Source organism: Haliotis rufescens, unplaced genomic scaffold, assembly GCF_023055435.1.
Source record: "Haliotis rufescens isolate VD_foot unplaced genomic scaffold, xgHalRufe1.0.p SCAF_149, whole genome shotgun sequence".
Classification (NCBI taxonomy): domain Eukaryota; kingdom Metazoa; phylum Mollusca; class Gastropoda; order Lepetellida; family Haliotidae; genus Haliotis; species Haliotis rufescens.
Window position 1 is genome coordinate 193,705 of NW_025963834.1, and position 14,597 is coordinate 208,301.

The window sequence follows — 14,597 nt, forward strand, 5'->3', positions numbered from 1 at the left end:
GCTAAGGACTGACGCTTTATTGTCTTCCTTTAGTCGTTATTAATTAAACCCTTATTATAACTTATTATAAACAGACAGACAGACAGACAGACAGACAGACACAGTGGCAGCTACTGTAAACAATTGCCATCAACATTGCTATTTATATATTTTATTCACTATAGAACAAGTTCTTAGCAAAAATGAAACAAGTAGCTGTTAACCCATAATGTTTCTAAATATACAAACATTATCATGTCATTGCTGCCGTGTGCGCCATGGATATATCATAAATTCAGAGTTGGTCAAACATGACATTAACACAAATCACTTACCTGTTACTTAACCAGGGAACTAAACGTAGTTCGTTATTTTTAATATGAACGATTTACAAGGAACAAAGCGGTATTCTCTTAAGTATGTGGATACATTTAACAATAAGATCAAACTTGTTCAAAGAGCAATGCGGCTCTGGTCAACTAACACCTCTCTGGTCTTGACTGGGAATAAACAAATTCAAGTGAATGAGGTAGCAGTGTCATGATGGCAGAAACCAGACATTCACTTTACACGTCCGGATTCGAACTGAGACCTTGAGTGAGTGAGTATGGTTTTACGTCGCTTTTAGCAATATACCAGCACTATCACGGCCTGGGACACCAGACATGGGCTTCACACATTGTACCCATGTCGGGAATCGAACCCGTGTCTTCGACGTGACTAGTAAATGATTTAAGCGCTAGGCTACCCGACCGCCCCGACTGACGAGTGAACGTCATAGATGTAACTAATGTTATATTTGGGATAAAATTTTCTTAGTAAAGTACAGATTCTAGTACTTTTTTAGTACTTTTTCGGGGTTGAGTCCCGTCCGGGATTCGAACCCACACCTGCCAGGGTGAGGCACCTAATCACCAGCACACAAAATCAGCGTTTTAACCCACTCAGCCACCAAGGCTTCAACTAAAATGAAAGTCCTACAACTGGTCACGTACTTTGAGTACCCCCCTGACAAGAGTAGATGTAGATGAATTCGAAGCACAGGAGGAAATGTATTCAAGCTTTCAATTATTTATTGCTGATTGTAAAGTATACACAAACTGTTGTAACCAAGACATAAAAAAATGATAACATTCTGGTTCTTGCTCTGGCATATTGTAACGATTTCATAACATACAGCATATGCCAAAACTAAAATGAAATATGGATTTCACAAATCCCTTCGTATCAAACACCATCTGCTGTGAAAGGATATGACATTTAGTAAATTGTTTAGCGTTGGTTCTGTTACCTTGTTATGCACACACTTAGAGTTAGTTCCCCTGCACACTTATCTAACGTCATGTAACCTTGGTATGCACACACTTAGACTTAGTTACCCTGCACACTTATCACACAAGATAAACACCTGATTTAATTACAAAGTATACCTAAACTACAATAACACAATATGGCATAGACAATTTGTTTGTTTCATCGCAGCTCCTTGCGCGATGTTGAATGCTTATATATGGAACAGAGTTGCTTTCTACTATTTTTATTTGTTGATTTTGTTAATAACATTGGAGTTAATAAGTAATATCATTTCTTGTTATATGTCCAAAAACTTAAAACAATGAACAAATGGGACGAAATTGAGTAGTTATGTGTCTATGACCAAATCTAAATATTAAAAGTCGGGAATATTTAAAATCATTGATGATAAAGCACCATAAAAATAAAATAAAATGTAATACAACCTGCAATTCTTAAACTGTCAATTAATCACAAGAAGCACGTCCTTGTTATGCACCGATACGGGGTCAATAACCCTGCAAGGCTATCTAACCCCTAGGAGAAACATTTTAATTTATGACAACATTGACATGATATTTTCATTGCCAAAACATGCATACAAATCAAATTTGATGTACAAAGCTAATACACGATTACACATTATGTTAGGCACAGAACGTTTCTATACACGGCTTGGTACTTATATTTGATTCTCAGCACAGAAGCTTTTTTTTTCAGAATAACGGAATCTGATACACCTGCTTCTGGTATACATCACATGGTTGTGTGAGAGTGCTGGGCAATTAACGCCATGTCATAAAGACGCCAAATAAAGATTATTTACATTGCATAGCTAACTATCCATTTACAAGTATCATCCTGTGTGTTTTTGGAAGCATGGGTAGAACATAGAGTGAAAGGATAAATACAATTGTCCAGTGGCAACAATTCAGTAACATTGTGTATACAGCATATGACAAAATCATCTAAAGTAAATATGAAGTATAGTATATATTATGTTAGGAAGCCCCTATAATGTATCAGGTACTACTGTTTGTTTCGTGGGTGTACACAATGCTGGGTATTCACCATCAAGAAGGAGTAAACTGTCTGGTGGTGGCCCTGGTACCTTGAACATGGATTCTTCCACGGAAGCTGTATTTCACACATTGTGATACAGCTGCTTCTGTTATACATTTGTCAGTGTAATGCTTTTGTTATATTATGTGTCATTGCAATTCAGATTAAGCTTCAAAGTATATACAATATTTAGACTTATACATTATTTTTTACAGCACAACAAACAATACAACGTTTAACATTTTTTTCCGGTGTTGCATACATATAATGGCTATATACGTAACTAATCATAGACTATCGTTTTTACATAACTGCTCATTTACAAAAATACAGCCTTATCACTGCTGCATTCATCGCTGGTGTCCAGCCCTTATGACAAGTCACACGGGAAGTATATTCGCATGTTTTGTTTCAAACATATTAAACATATGTAATGCTTCTCACACCGGAACCCGTGCACAATCCATATTGGTATGCATCCCAATATAAAAAAATGAAAATCAGGTTCTAGTTCCGTTATTTTATCAACACTTATCGTCATGGCCCCACACGGGCCGCCATCATCACCGGTGTCCAGTCACACCGACCTCGGACGTTGATGCAAAGGATGGGAGCAGATACTCAACACATAGCTGGAAGACATCATCACGGCTACACACAGCCGCCATCATCACCGGTGTCCAGTCACACCGACCTCGGACACAAACACAGACTTCTAGAAAGTGTTCAAACTTTGTACATTATGTACAATTCACATGTACATATGTACAATACATGTACAATATGTAGCGTAATTCAATTCAACTACTACTTCAAAACTATAGAGGGCATGACAATAACACAACTTATACATCCAGAAGCATTTAACTTCCGATTGTCACAAGAGTGGTCCTTGTTAAAATCTACGATGGTATCCAGTGTTCAGTGTTCGGCCTGTAATTGTTCTAGCGCATGCGGTGTACACTTTTTATCCGACAACAGCATGAGACACTTGTTTCTGCGATGCATCACTTGTCATTTACAGTCTTGGCAATTACATGTAGGACGACCTTCCATGTTATTAACTATCTCAAACAGTTATGTACACAGCAGAACTTGCTATTCATTTATGAATATAATTGCTTTGCAGCTACTTTATGCTGATATTGTCTTTGAAATATATTCCACAAAGTACACAAAGCAATTATTGTGGCAAAACAAATATACCAACGGAAAAGAAGTGACTGTGCTTCACATAAAGTTAAATAAATATATATTTATTCTAAATTAAATAATGCACAGTTTACACGTGCACACACTTGGAATGTTTTCGTGTTTGTTGGGCCGGGGAGTGATACACAAGTTAGTGTTTTTGATCAGTGAGTGAGTGAGTGTGTATGGTTTTACGCCAATTACAGTAATATTCCAGCAATATCACGGCGGGGGACATCAGAAATAGGCTTCACTGTTGTTGTTTTCAAATGTGAACAGCACACAATGCTATCTTGTGCTCATGAAATACTTTTGATATCCGTAAATGAAGGCCGTTCACGTGTGACCTCACGTCAGCAAGGCAGACGTATTCGGTTGGTGCATCTACGTAATCGATTCCAAACTGCCAGATTAACAGCTCAAACCGTTCCCAACCGGTTGAGGGAGCACAACATCCGCTCCCGACGTTCCAGCGATATGCCAAATTTTGCTTTCGAACTTGGTGTAGACAGCATCTGAGATTTAGAGTAATGAGTGAGTTTGGTTTTACGCCGCTTTTACCAATATTCCAGCAATATCACGGCGGGGGACACCAGAAATGGGTTTCACACATTGTACCCATGTCGGGAATCGATCCCGGGTCTTAAGCATGACGAGCGAACGCTTTAACCACTAGGCTACCCGACCGCCCCCTGAGATTTAGAAGAACGGAATGTTCACAGAGTCCAGGTTTTGATCTTGACAGGTCTGATGGTCGTACACAGGTCTACATGCGTCCAGATGAACGTGTTAGCGACGCTTGCATTGCTCAATGTCATTAGCTTAGGAGTGGAAGTGTTATGGGATGTCGATGCCTCACAACTCATGGGAGAACGCAACTCATCAGTTTGACTGGCAATTGGAACAGCGTACGCTACCGGAACGACTACATTATGCTCTACCCCTTGTGCAAATACAGGTACACACGTCCACGTACCGTGTGTGCCGCTCCACACACGTGTTGTAACATACTTTTTGAGACGGTATACCAATGACAATGTCATGGCTGTCTGTTGGTGCAGACCTCTGCAACACTGTGCCCAGCTTAGTTGGGCCAATCTTTGGTTGACATTTAAGACCGCATTCCCCAGGTTGTTTTAAATCATCGGGTGTCTTTAACGCTTTGCCTCCTCTCCATTAACGCAAATGATATTTATGTGGATTTTTTAGGGCGTGTCGCTCTGTCTCGTGTTACTAGGTATGGGTTTTGTCAATTATTTTTTCGTGATAAAACATTAATCAGACGGGTGACTAAATAGTGTGCTGTTATTTTCAATAGCATAACATTTACACCACTTTACATGAAGCACAGTTACTTTTCCCTGTTAGTACACATATATGTAGGTGACAACTCTTACATATCGTCTATGAATGACTGTTAAGGGTAAATATAACTCTGTGAAACTGTTGATTCACTCGGGACAACGTTCATAACATAATACCCATTATATTAATGAAATAAGTATTATCTAGGAATGAGAGTCGAGGGCACAACTACTTGCAAATAAGCTTCATCGCATTATTTCAAGACTCTCCAATAAGTACTGGACAATGTCGTCGTTGTTGCCCCGACGAGCCAGGGTGGTGATACCTTCTTTTGTGTTTGAGAGCAGAGAGAGATCTGCCTTGTGAGAGACCAGTAGCTGGAAGACATCCTCACACAGCCTCCATCATCACGGGTGTCCAGTCATACCGACCTCGGACATTGATGTCATAGGATGGGAGCAGATACTCCACACACTGACTCTTCGCTCCTCGACAGGCCAGATGTAGTAAGCTATCTCCAAATTGGTCTGTCTGAACAAGGTCAGGACTTTGTTGTGAATATTTCTTCAGGTGGACCATTCTAGATTCCACAAGTGACTTCATCAGTTTATTTCATGGTGTGATGCTTTTCCCTGAATGTTCCTCTCGTCCTAACTCCTTGATGATTCCCCTGCATCCTCCCTTGAGGGCCAGAGTATACACATCATCTCCTGCCCTGTCTGCCAGTGTCACATCTGCTCCTAGGCCTTTAAGATATTTAAAAACAGCAAATTTTCCCCCCACAGCTGCCATTGTCAACGGTGTCCAACCAAAGTTATCTATCAGGTTAATATTAGAATATGACACAACATGCTTCACCATCTTCAAGTTTCCTTTCTCACAAGCCAAATGGAGGAGACTATCTCCATCATTGTCCACCATGTGGACGTCAGCACCATAATCAACTAGGAAGTCAACTACATCTTTGTGACCTCCACACACAGCTAGCATCAGTGGCGTGTGACCATTCCAACCTCGTGTGTTGATGTCAAAGTCGCCGATAACATGTCTAACAATGTCAATGTTTCCACCTTCACTGGCTGCATGGAGTAAAGTATCATTGTCATCACCAGTGAGTGATGGGTTAGCTCCCTTGGAGAGAAGTAGTTCAAATGTATCCTTTTTCCCACTGTAAGCTCCTTTCATTACTGATGTCCACCCTCTCTTCCCGTGACAGTTGATGTCCATCTTTGGCAGAAGATCTTGTACTAAGGCCTTATTTCCACCTTCGCAGGTCAGATGAAGAATGTCGTCTTTGTCGTCATCAATCAGTGTGATGTCAGCTCCCTTTGACATAAGGAAGTCAAACACTTCTCTCTTTCCTCTCCAGGCTGCATTCATTAGTGGTGTCCGTCCAATATTTCCTCTTATGTTTATGTCAGTCTTTGGCAGTATATATTCTACTAACGGCTTATTTCCTCCCCGACATGCAAGATGAAGAATGTTGTCATTGTCATCATCAGTCAGTGTGATGTCAGCTCCCTTTGACACAAGGAAGTCAAACACATCTTTCTTTCCTCTCCAAGCTGCATTCATTAGTGGTGTCCGTCCAATATTTCCTCTTATGTTTATGTCGGTCTTTGGCAGCAGATATTCTACTAATGACTTATTTCCTCCCCGACATGCAAGATGAAGAATGTTGTCATTGTCGTCATCAGTCTGTGTGATGTCAGCTCGCTTTGACACAAGTAAGTCAAACACAGCTTTATTTCCAATCCAAGCTGCATTCATTAGTGGTGTCCGTCCAATATTTCCTCTTATGTTTATGTCAGTCTTTGGCAGTATATATTCTACTAACGGCTTATTTCCTCCCCGACATGCAAGATGAAGAATGTTGTCATTGTCATCATCAGTCAGTGTGATGTCAGCTCCCTTTGACACAAGGAAGTCAAACACATCTTTCTTTCCTCTCCAAGCTGCATTCATTAGTGGTGTCCGTCCAATATTTCCTCTTATGTTTATGTCGGTCTTTGGCAGCAGGTATTCTACTAATGACTTATTTCCTCCCCGACATGCAAGATGAAGAATGTTGTCATTGTCGTCATCAGTCTGTGTGATGTCAGCTCCCTTTGACACAAGTAAGTCAAACACAGCTTTATTTCCAATCCAAGCTGCATTCATTAGTGGTGTCCGTCCAATATTTCCTCTTATGTTTATGTCAGTCTTTGGCAGTATATATTCTACTAACGGCTTATTTCCTCCCCGACATGCAAGATGAAGAATGTTGTCATTGTCATCATCAGTCAGTGTGATGTCAGCTCCCTTTGACACAAGGAAGTCAAACACATCTTTCTTTCCTCTCCAAGCTGCATTCATTAGTGGTGTCCGTCCAATATTTCCTCTTATGTTTATGTCAGTCTTTGGCAGCAGATATTCTACTAATGGCTTATTTCCTCCCCGACATGCAAGATGAAGAATGTTGTCATTGTCGTCATCAGTCAGTGTGATGTCAGCTCCCTTTGACACAAGGAAGTCAAACACATCTTTCTTTCCTCTCCAAGCTGCATTCATTAGTGGTGTCCGTCCAATATTTCCTCTTATGTTTATGTCAGTCTTTGGCAGCAGATATTCTACTAATGGCTTATTTCCTCCCCGACATGCAAGATGAAGAATGTTGTCATTGTCGTCATCAGTCAGTGTGATGTCAGCTCCCTTTGACACAAGGAAGTCAAACACATCTTTCTTTCCTCTCCAAGCGTTGGTTCTGTTACCTTGTTATGCACACACTTAGAGTTAGTTCCCCTGCACACTTATCTAACGTCATGTCACCTTGGTATGCACACACTTAGACTTACTTACCCTGCACACTTATCACACAAGATAAACACCTGATTTAATTACAAAGTATACCTAAACTACAATAACACAATATGGCATAGACAATTTGTTTGTTTCATCGCAGCTCCTTGCGCGATGTTGAATGCTTATATATGGAACAGAGTTGCTTTCTACTATTTTTATTTGTTGATTTTGTTAATAACATTGGAGTTAATAAGTAATATCATTTCTTGTTATATGTCCAAAAACTTAAAACAATGAACAAATGGGACGAAATTGAGTAGTTATGTGTCTATGACCAAATCTAAATATTAAAAGTCGGGAATATTTAAAATCATTGATGATAAAGCACCATAAAAATAAAATAAAATGTAATACAACCTGCAATTCTTAAACTGTCAATTAATCACAAGAAGCACGTCCTTGTTATGCACCGATACGGGGTCAATAACCCTGCAAGGCTATCTAACCCCTAGGAGAAACATTTTAATTTATGACAACATTGACATGATATTTTCATTGCCAAAACATGCATACAAATCAAATTTGATGTACAAAGCTAATACACGATTACACATTATGTTAGGCACAGAACGTTTCTATACACGGCTTGGTACTTATATTTGATTCTCAGCACAGAAGCTTTTTTTTTCAGAATAACGGAATCTTATACACCTGCTTCTGGTATACATCACATGGTTGTGTGAGAGTGCTGGGCAATTAACGCCATGTCATAAAGACGCCAAATAAAGATTATTTACATTGCATAGCTAACTATCCATTTACAAGTATCATCCTGTGTGTTTTTGGAAGCATGGGTAGAATATAGAGTGAAAGGATAAATACAATTGTCCAGTGGCAACAATTCAGTAACATTGTGTATACAGCATATGAAAAAATCATCTAAAGTAAATATGAAGTATAGTATATATTATGTTAGGAAGCCCCTATGATGTATCAGGTACTACTGTTTGTTTCGTGGGTGTACACAATGCTGGGTATTCACCATCAAGAAGGAGTAAACTGTCTGGTGGTGGCCCTGGTACCTTGAACATGGATTCTTCCACGGAAGCTGTATTTCACACATTGTGATACAGCTGCTTCTGTTATACATTTGTCAGTGTAATGCTTTTGTTATATTATGTGTCATTGCAATTCAGATTAAGCTTCAAAGTATATACAATATTTAGACTTATACATTATTTTTTACAGCACAACAAACAATACAACGTTTAACATTTTTTTCCGGTGTTGCATACATATAATGGCTATATACGTAACTAATCATAGACTATCGTTTTTACATAACTGCTCATTTACAAAAATACAGCCTTATCACTGCTGCATTCATCGCTGGTGTCCAGCCCTTATGACAAGTCACACGGGAAGTATATTCGCATGTTTTGTTTCAAACATATTAAACATATGTAATGCTTCTCACACCGGAACCCGTGCACAATCCATATTGGTATGCATCCCAATATAAAAAAATGAAAATCAGGTTCTAGTTCCGTTATTTTATCAACACTTATCGTCATGGCCCCACACGGGCCGCCATCATCACCGGTGTCCAGTCACACCGACCTCGGACGTTGATGCAAAGGATGGGAGCAGATACTCAACACATAGCTGGAAGACATCATCACGGCTACACACAGCCGCCATCATCACCGGTGTCCAGTCACACCGACCTCGGACACAAACACAGACTTCTAGAAAGTGTTCAAACTTTGTACATTATGTACAATCCACATGTACATATGTACAATACATGTACAATATGTAGCGTAATTCAATTCAACTACTACTTCAAAACTATAGAGGGCATGACAATAACACAACTTATACATCCAGAAGCATTTAACTTCCGATTGTCACAAGAGTGGTCCTTGTTAAAATCTACGATGGTATCCAGTGTTCAGTGTTCGGCCTGTAATTGTTCTAGCGCATGCGGTGTACACTTTTTATCCGACAACAGCATGAGACACTTGTTTCTGCGATGCATCACTTGTCATTTACAGTCTTGGCAATTACATGTAGGACGACCTTCCATGTTATTAACTATCTCAAACAGTTATGTACACAGCAGAACTTGCTATTCATTTATGAATATAATTGCTTTGCAGCTACTTTATGCTGATATTGTCTTTGAAATATATTCCACAAAGTACACAAAGCAATTATTGTGGCAAAACAAATATACCAACGGAAAAGAAGTGACTGTGCTTCACATAAAGTTAAATAAATATATATTTATTCTAAATTAAATAATGCACAGTTTACACGTGCACACACTTGGAATGTTTTCGTGTTTGTTGGGCCGGGGAGTGATACACAAGTTAGTGTTTTTGATCAGTGAGTGAGTGAGTGTGTATGGTTTTACGCCAATTACAGTAATATTCCAGCAATATCACGGCGGGGGACATCAGAAATAGGCTTCACTGTTGTTGTTTTCAAATGTGAACAGCACACAATGCTATCTTGTGCTCATGAAATACTTTTGATATCCGTAAATGAAGGCCGTTCACGTGTGACCTCACGTCAGCAAGGCAGACGTATTCGGTTGGTGCATCTACGTAATCGATTCCAAACTGCCAGATTAACAGCTCAAACCGTTCCCAACCGGTTGAGGGAGCACAACATCCGCTCCCGACGTTCCAGCGATATGCCAAATTTTGCTTTCGAACTTGGTGTAGACAGCATCTGAGATTTAGAGTAATGAGTGAGTTTGGTTTTACGCCGCTTTTACCAATATTCCAGCAATATCACGGCGGGGGACACCAGAAATGGGTTTCACACATTGTACCCATGTCGGGAATCGATCCCGGGTCTTAAGCATGACGAGCGAACGCTTTAACCACTAGGCTACCCGACCGCCCCCTGAGATTTAGAAGAACGGAATGTTCACAGAGTCCAGGTTTTGATCTTGACAGGTCTGATGGTCGTACACAGGTCTACATGCGTCCAGATGAACGTGTTAGCGACGCTTGCATTGCTCAATGTCATTAGCTTAGGAGTGGAAGTGTTATGGGATGTCGATGCCTCACAACTCATGGGAGAACGCAACTCATCAGTTTGACTGGCAATTGGAACAGCGTACGCTACCGGAACGACTACATTATGCTCTACCCCTTGTGCAAATACAGGTACACACGTCCACGTACCGTGTGTGCCGTTCCACACACGTGTTGTAACATACTTTTTGAGACGGTATACCAATGACAATGTCATGGCTGTCTGTTGGTGCAGACCTCTGCAACACTGTGCCCAGCTTAGTTGGGCCAATCTTTGGTTGACATTTAAGACCGCATTCCCCAGGTTGTTTTAAATCATCGGGTGTCTTTAACGCTTTGCCTCCTCTCCATTAACGCAAATGATATTTATGTGGATTTTTTAGGGCGTGTCGCTCTGTCTCGTGTTACTAGGTATGGGTTTTGTCAATTATTTTTTCGTGATAAAACATTAATCAGACGGGTGACTAAATAGTGTGCTGTTATTTTCAATAGCATAACATTTACACCACTTTACATGAAGCACAGTTACTTTTCCCTGTTAGTACACATATATGTAGGTGACAACTCTTACATATCGTCTATGAATGACTGTTAAGGGTAAATATAACTCTGTGAAACTGTTGATTCACTCGGGACAACGTTCATAACATAATACCCATTTTATTAATGAAATAAGTATTATCTAGGAATGAGAGTCGAGGGCACAACTACTTGCAAATAAGCTTCATCGCATTATTTCAAGACTCTCCAATAAGTACTGGACAATGTCGTCGTTGTTGCCCCGACGAGCCAGGGTGGTGATACCTTCTTTTGTGTTTGAGAGCAGAGAGAGATCTGCCTTGTGAGAGACCAGTAGCTGGAAGACATCCTCACACAGCCTCCATCATCACGGGTGTCCAGTCATACCGACCTCGGACATTGATGTCATAGGATGGGAGCAGATACTCCACACACTGACTCTTCGCTCCTCGACAGGCCAGATGTAGTAAGCTATCTCCAAATTGGTCTGTCTGAACAAGGTCAGGACTTTGTTGTGAATATTTCTTCAGGTGGACCATTCTAGATTCCACAAGTGACTTCATCAGTTTATTTCATGGTGTGATGCTTTTCCCTGAATGTTCCTCTCGTCCTAACTCCTTGATGATTCCCCTGCATCCTCCCTTGAGACTATCTCCATCATTGTCCACCATGTGGACGTCAGCACCATAATCAACTAGGAAGTCAACTACATCTTTGTGACCTCCACACACAGCTAGCATCAGTGGCGTGTGGCCATTCCAACCTCGTGTGTTGATGTCAAAGTCGCCGATAACATGTCTAACAATGTCAATGTTTCCACCTCTACTGGCTGCATGGAGTAAAGTATCATTGTCATCACCAGTGAGTGATGGGTTAGCTCCCTTGGAGAGAAGTAGTTCAAATGTATCCTTTTTCCCACTGTAAGCTCCTTTCATTACTGATGTCCACCCTCTCTTCCCGTGACAGTTGATGTCCATCTTTGGCAGAAGATCTTGTACTAAGGCCTTATTTCCACCTTCGCAGGTCAGATGAAGAATGTCGTCTTTGTCGTCATCAATCAGTGTGATGTCAGCTCCCTTTGACATAAGGAAGTCAAACACTTCTCTCTTTCCTCTCCAGGCTGCATTCATTAGTGGTGTCCGTCCAATATTTCCTCTTATGTTTATGTCAGTCTTTGGCAGTATATATTCTACTAACGGCTTATTTCCTCCCCGACATGCAAGATGAAGAATGTTGTCATTGTCATCATCAGTCAGTGTGATGTCAGCTCCCTTTGACACAAGGAAGTCAAACACATCTTTCTTTCCTCTCCAAGCTGCATTCATTAGTGGTGTCCGTCCAATATTTCCTCTTATGTTTATGTCGGTCTTTGGCAGCAGGTATTCTACTAATGACTTATTTCCTCCCCGACATGCAAGATGAAGAATGTTGTCATTGTCGTCATCAGTCTGTGTGATGTCAGCTCCCTTTGACACAAGTAAGTCAAACACAGCTTTATTTCCAATCCAAGCTGCATTCATTAGTGGTGTCCGTCCAATATTTCCTCTTATGTTTATGTCAGTCTTTGGCAGTATATATTCTACTAACGGCTTATTTCCTCCCCGACATGCAAGATGAAGAATGTTGTCATTGTCATCATCAGTCAGTGTGATGTCAGCTCCCTTTGACACAAGGAAGTCAAACACATCTTTCTTTCCTCTCCAAGCTGCATTCATTAGTGGTGTCCGTCCAATATTTCCTCTTATGTTTATGTCAGTCTTTGGCAGCAGATATTCTACTAATGGCTTATTTCCTCCCCGACATGCAAGATGAAGAATGTTGTCATTGTCGTCATCAGTCAGTGTGATGTCAGCTCCCTTTGACACAAGGAAGTCAAACACATCTTTCTTTCCTCTCCAAGCTGCATTCATTAGTGGTGTCCGTCCAATATTTCCTCTTATGTTTATGTCAGTCTTTGGCAGCAGATATTCTACTAATGGCTTATTTCCTCCCCGACATGCAAGATGAAGAATGTTGTCATTGTCGTCATCAGTCAGTGTGATGTCAGCTCCCTTTGACACAAGGAAGTCAAACACATCTTTCTTTCCTCTCCAAGCGTTGGTTCTGTTACCTTGTTATGCACACACTTAGAGTTAGTTCCCCTGCACACTTATCTAACGTCATGTCACCTTGGTATGCACACACTTAGACTTACTTACCCTGCACACTTATCACACAAGATAAACACCTGATTTAATTACAAAGTATACCTAAACTACAATAACACAATATGGCATAGACAATTTGTTTGTTTCATCGCAGCTCCTTGCGCGATGTTGAATGCTTATATATGGAACAGAGTTGCTTTCTACTATTTTTATTTGTTGATTTTGTTAATAACATTGGAGTTAATAAGTAATATCATTTCTTGTTATATGTCCAAAAACTTAAAACAATGAACAAATGGGACGAAATTGAGTAGTTATGTGTCTATGACCAAATCTAAATATTAAAAGTCGGGAATATTTAAAATCATTGATGATAAAGCACCATAAAAATAAAATAAAATGTAATACAACCTGCAATTCTTAAACTGTCAATTAATCACAAGAAGCACGTCCTTGTTATGCACCGATACGGGGTCAATAACCCTGCAAGGCTATCTAACCCCTAGGAGAAACATTTTAATTTATGACAACATTGACATGATATTTTCATTGCCAAAACATGCATACAAATCAAATTTGATGTACAAAGCTAATACACGATTACACATTATGTTAGGCACAGAACGTTTCTATACACGGCTTGGTACTTATATTTGATTCTCAGCACAGAAGCTTTTTTTTTCAGAATAACGGAATCTTATACACCTGCTTCTGGTATACATCACATGGTTGTGTGAGAGTGCTGGGCAATTAACGCCATGTCATAAAGACGCCAAATAAAGATTATTTACATTGCATAGCTAACTATCCATTTACAAGTATCATCCTGTGTGTTTTTGGAAGCATGGGTAGAATATAGAGTGAAAGGATAAATACAATTGTCCAGTGGCAACAATTCAGTAACATTGTGTATACAGCATATGACAAAATCATCTAAAGTAAATATGAAGTATAGTATATATTATGTTAGGAAGCCCCTATGATGTATCAGGTACTACTGTTTGTTTCGTGGGTGTACACAATGCTGGGTATTCACCATCAAGAAGGAGTAAACTGTCTGGTGGTGGCCCTGGTACCTTGAACATGGATTCTTCCACGGAAGCTGTATTTCACACATTGTGATACAGCTGCTTCTGTTATACATTTGTCAGTGTAATGCTTTTGTTATATTATGTGTCATTGCAATTCAGATTAAGCTTCAAAGTATATACAATATTTAGACTTATACATTATTTTTTACAGCACAACAAACAATACAACGTTTAACATT

At 39.9% G+C, this 14,597-nt stretch overlaps 1 protein-coding gene and 1 long non-coding RNA gene across 2 annotated transcripts in view; both read right to left on the minus strand.

Moving 5' to 3' along the window:
• Positions 1–972: 972 nt before the first annotated feature.
• On the minus strand, positions 973–3,047 carry LOC125379931. The gene is made up of 3 exons (XR_007220968.1): positions 3,029–3,047; positions 1,329–2,921; positions 973–1,270 (listed from the first exon to the last, which is right to left on the minus strand). It is a non-coding gene; the product is annotated as an uncharacterized LOC125379931 (long non-coding RNA).
• A 2,054-nt stretch (positions 3,048–5,101) lies between these two features.
• LOC124123099 overlaps positions 5,102–14,597 on the minus strand; it is a 106,576-nt gene continuing 97,080 nt past the window's right edge. The window contains exons 18-20 of the mRNA XM_048395829.1: positions 13,078–13,268; positions 11,317–11,320; positions 5,102–7,558 (exon numbers count right to left, since the gene is read on the minus strand). Coding sequence (XP_048251786.1) covers positions 5,443–7,558; positions 11,317–11,320; positions 13,078–13,268 — 2,311 coding nt within the window. The 3' untranslated portion in view covers positions 5,102–5,442. The remainder of the gene's footprint in view (positions 7,559–11,316; positions 11,321–13,077; positions 13,269–14,597) is intronic.